General features: G+C 47.8%; 1 protein-coding gene across 2 annotated transcripts; it reads left to right on the top strand.

Annotated features, from left to right (window-relative positions):
• On the top strand, positions 1-3,015 carry LOC120694544. 2 transcript variants are annotated; one of them, XM_039977695.1, is made up of 5 exons: positions 1-320; positions 435-508; positions 1,166-1,298; positions 2,084-2,347; positions 2,432-3,015. In XM_039977695.1, exons 1-5 carry the CDS (start codon positions 195-197, stop codon positions 2,699-2,701), a joined length of 867 nt encoding a protein of 288 aa, XP_039833629.1. In that variant the 5' UTR covers positions 1-194; the 3' UTR covers positions 2,702-3,015. The 2 variants fall into 2 exon arrangements, with proteins under 2 accessions (XP_039833629.1, XP_039833628.1); XM_039977694.1 differs by having other exon boundaries at positions 14-508.
• Positions 3,016-3,295: the final 280 nt, after the last annotated feature.

Here is a 3,295-nt window from a genome sequence, read left to right as displayed (position 1 = left end):
TGAACACCCACACAGCGACCCCTCACCTTCCTTCCATTCGACTCCATACTCCACTCTCTCCCACCTCGCCCTCGCCTTTTTAGAGAGAGAAAGCCCCGGCGAGCTAGAGAGAGAAACGCAGCTGCACTCCCAGGCCAGCGAGCTAGGAGGGCGAGGGAGAGAAGGCCGTGCGAAGGGAGAGGAGAGAGGGCGGGATGGAGAGGCCGGCGCCCGTGAGGAAGTCCCACACGTCGACGGCGGACCTGCTGATCTGGCCGGAGGGGGCGCCGCAGGAGCCGCTCGCCGGGGCCACGCCGCCGCCCAACCGCCGGCCGCACCAGGTGAGCGGTCCTCCGGTATCCCACGGGGCGCCGCGGGGGCTACCAGCCTCCGTCGTCATTGTTGAAGGAACAGTGTGTCTGAACTTTTTTTTTTCTGTTCCCTGTTCGGTGCAGCCGTCGGAGGCGGTCAGAAAAGTGGTGTTCGGCGGGCAGGTCACGGAGGAGGAGGCCGAGAGCCTCAACAAGAGGTGAGCTTCCGAGCGTTTGTCGTGCGAGATTCTTTTGGTGCTCTGTTCTTGTTCAGCTATCTGATGACAAGTTTTTCGCCTTGGCGATTAGATCTCCCGAGATTTACGGCCCCAACTTGCGGAAAGATTCAAATTTTAAGGTTTCAGTCATTAATCTGTAAAGAGGCGAGTAGAGAAATCCGCTGGATTTGAGGTCTAATAGCTCGTTTCGCGAGATATGCGCGCCGATTTTCAACTCTGTTTCTATTTATGAGTTCTGTCTTCAGTTCTGCTCTATGGGCTTGAGAAAAGGAATTGCTAGCAGTATATTGCACTTTGACATGGTTCAGATGTTCATGTAATTGACATCTCACCAACTATGCTGGAATCTTGAAATCTGATCATAGATTTCAAAATGCTAGCCTTAAGGTTTGTTGAAGATGAGTTCTATAAAACACATTAACACACACAAAGAATTTCCTTGGAGGTCACCTGGGCTGTTTAAATATGTAATCTTGCTTTCAGCACTACTGATAAATTTCTGTTGATCACAACTTCACAAGGCTCCTGATTTGCGTAGGTTTCAGCAACTTTTGCAAATCGTCATAGTTATATGGATTATTCAGATTTCAGATTATTCTAGCTGTGATTCACCAAACTGTTTTTTTCCTCCGTCAGGAAACCATGCTCTGCTCCCAAGTGGAAGGAGATGACAGGAAGTGGCATATTTGCAGCTGGAGGTGAGGTTGAAGAGGATGAATCTGCCAATGCCTCTGCAACTCCCATCCGAACGGCTCCAAAGAACTACCAGGTATTGCTTTATGCTTTTTGAAAAGACTTTGTAGGCTTATTTCCTTTTATTTTGGTGTGAATGCGTAATTTCGTTGGCTACACTCTCCTGGCAATGCTGCAGTGTTTATCGTACGTTTTTGTTTTTAGATCATTGTGTTGATATTTTGTGGTGAAGAACTTGATTTACATTCTTGCTTTGCCAAGCACTTAGAATGCTATTGATATAATCTTCTTGTTGTTATGATGAAACTTGTTAAATGTTATACCTCTCCTAAGAGTCAGAGGTTGTTGGGATGGATCTTGCGTGAAGGGTTTGCCGGTTTGGGCAAGCATTATTAGCTTGTATACACACTGGTTGGTGAGTCTTTGCTTGTGATAGAACTGAACATTTTGATTGGTAAGTTGATCTGAAGGAAATATTCAGAACTTTAATTGATAGACAAATAAGACTTACTTACTCATCTACTTTTGCCAACTTTTGTTCCCTGAAGTGTTAATAGACAACATTCCTTGACTAAGTTTCATAATTTTTCCTGCATAACTAGCTATTGGAACTGAATTTTTCCACTGACTGCTCAGCCATTCTAAATTTAGAATTTAATAATACACTATCCGCAGCATGCATTTTTTTTTGGGTAAGTGCAGCATGCATACTTCAGCAAGTGTCTATTCCATAACAATCTTGGTGTTGCCTCCAAAGTGAAAGGATGAGTATCTATTGATTTGATATAAGTTTAACTGTATTTATAGCTGGAACACACTTGCACAGATAGACTTAATCCTGCTATGTTTTTGTCTATACAGGCAATTAGTACTATAAGTCACATCTCATTTGCTGAGGAAGAAAGCATTTCTCCAAAGAAGCCGACTTCCATAGCTGAGGTGGCGAAGCAGCGTGAGCTAAGTGGCACCCTTCTGAGCGAGGATGACAGCAAAATGAAGAAGCAGATATCTGACTTGAAATCCAAGGAGCTCAGCGGCCACGACATCTTCGCTCCTCCAGAAGATCCGCAGCCACGCAACTCGGAGAACGGCTCAACCTCGCAGACACCGGGCAAAAACGCATATGTCCTGATCTCTCAACTCTTTTCGTTCATAACTCAGCTACACAAAAGTAGTGTGGCTTACTGTTTGTTGTTGTTCGCACAACAGGTAAGCAACTTCAAGTTTGGTGAAGCCGACGAAGACAGCGTGGTGAAGACGGCGAAGAAGATCCCCACGAAGAAGTTCAGCGACCTGACCGGCAACGGCATTTTCAAAGACGACGACGCCCCCGGGACGGCGGAGAAGCATCTGAGCACGGCGAAGCTGAAGGAGATGACCGGCAGTGACATCTTCGCGGACGGGAAGGCTCCCTCCCGGGACTACTTGGGAGGGATCCGCAAGCCGCCCGGCGGCGAGAGCAGCATCGCGCTGGTCTAACAGCAGCAGCTGCTGCAGAAGCTACAACAACAACCTCTGATGGACATAGCAGCCCCTACCTCATTCATTTCCTCCTCGTCGCCGTCGCCGTTCCTAGGAGTGATCTTTTATTAGGAGTTTCTTTTCTTTTCTTCCCCCAAGGACTGATCGATTGGAACCGCCGGTTTGCTTTCCTGTTTCACGCGACTTCGCGCCAGGGTATTCTCGTGATCGTTGTTAATCCCCCCTCTGATGGTGGTGGTGTGTGGGTGCGACAGCAACGATGGTTGTCTTGTCTCTAATTTAACATTGATTGATGATTTGGTTTGCGCTTTGTTGGTTGGCTGGTCGGTCGTGCCCATGGCGTGGCGTGGCGTGGCGTGGCGTGGCGTAACTGATGTAACAACAACCTAGTGGTGCATTGTCTGATTCCGTGACTGGATGTCTCAGCTGCTGCTACCTGGATGACCATCCTTGCTAGTGTGGTGTTGCTGTATCTTCTCTCTCTCTCTCGTCTTCTCGAATCTCTACTTTCAGTTGCATGGAGCGTCTCTGTTGGTAGGTCAGGAAGATGGGGGGAATGAGATCCTCTGCAGTCGGGTTTTTGACTTTACT

The sequence above is a fragment of the Panicum virgatum genome, chromosome 2K, assembly GCF_016808335.1.
Source record: "Panicum virgatum strain AP13 chromosome 2K, P.virgatum_v5, whole genome shotgun sequence".
Taxonomy (NCBI): domain Eukaryota; kingdom Viridiplantae; phylum Streptophyta; class Magnoliopsida; order Poales; family Poaceae; genus Panicum; species Panicum virgatum.
The sequence above is the reverse complement of the archived record's forward strand: the minus strand, read 5'-3'. Positions and strand labels throughout refer to the sequence as shown.

What these genes read in the sequence shown, in the direction of transcription:
- LOC120694544 (XM_039977694.1), top strand. Translation starts at nt 195, where the DNA reads ATGGAGAGGCCGGCGCCCGTGAGGAAGTCCCACACGTCGACGGCGGAC. An exon ending in CGGCTCCAAAGAACTACCAG is followed by an intron (nt 1,299 to 2,083) that starts GTATTGCTTTAT and finishes TTGTCTATACAG; the next exon opens with GCAATTAGTACTATAAGTCA. An exon ending in CACCGGGCAAAAACGCATAT is followed by an intron (nt 2,348 to 2,431) that starts GTCCTGATCTCT and finishes TTCGCACAACAG; the next exon opens with GTAAGCAACTTCAAGTTTGG.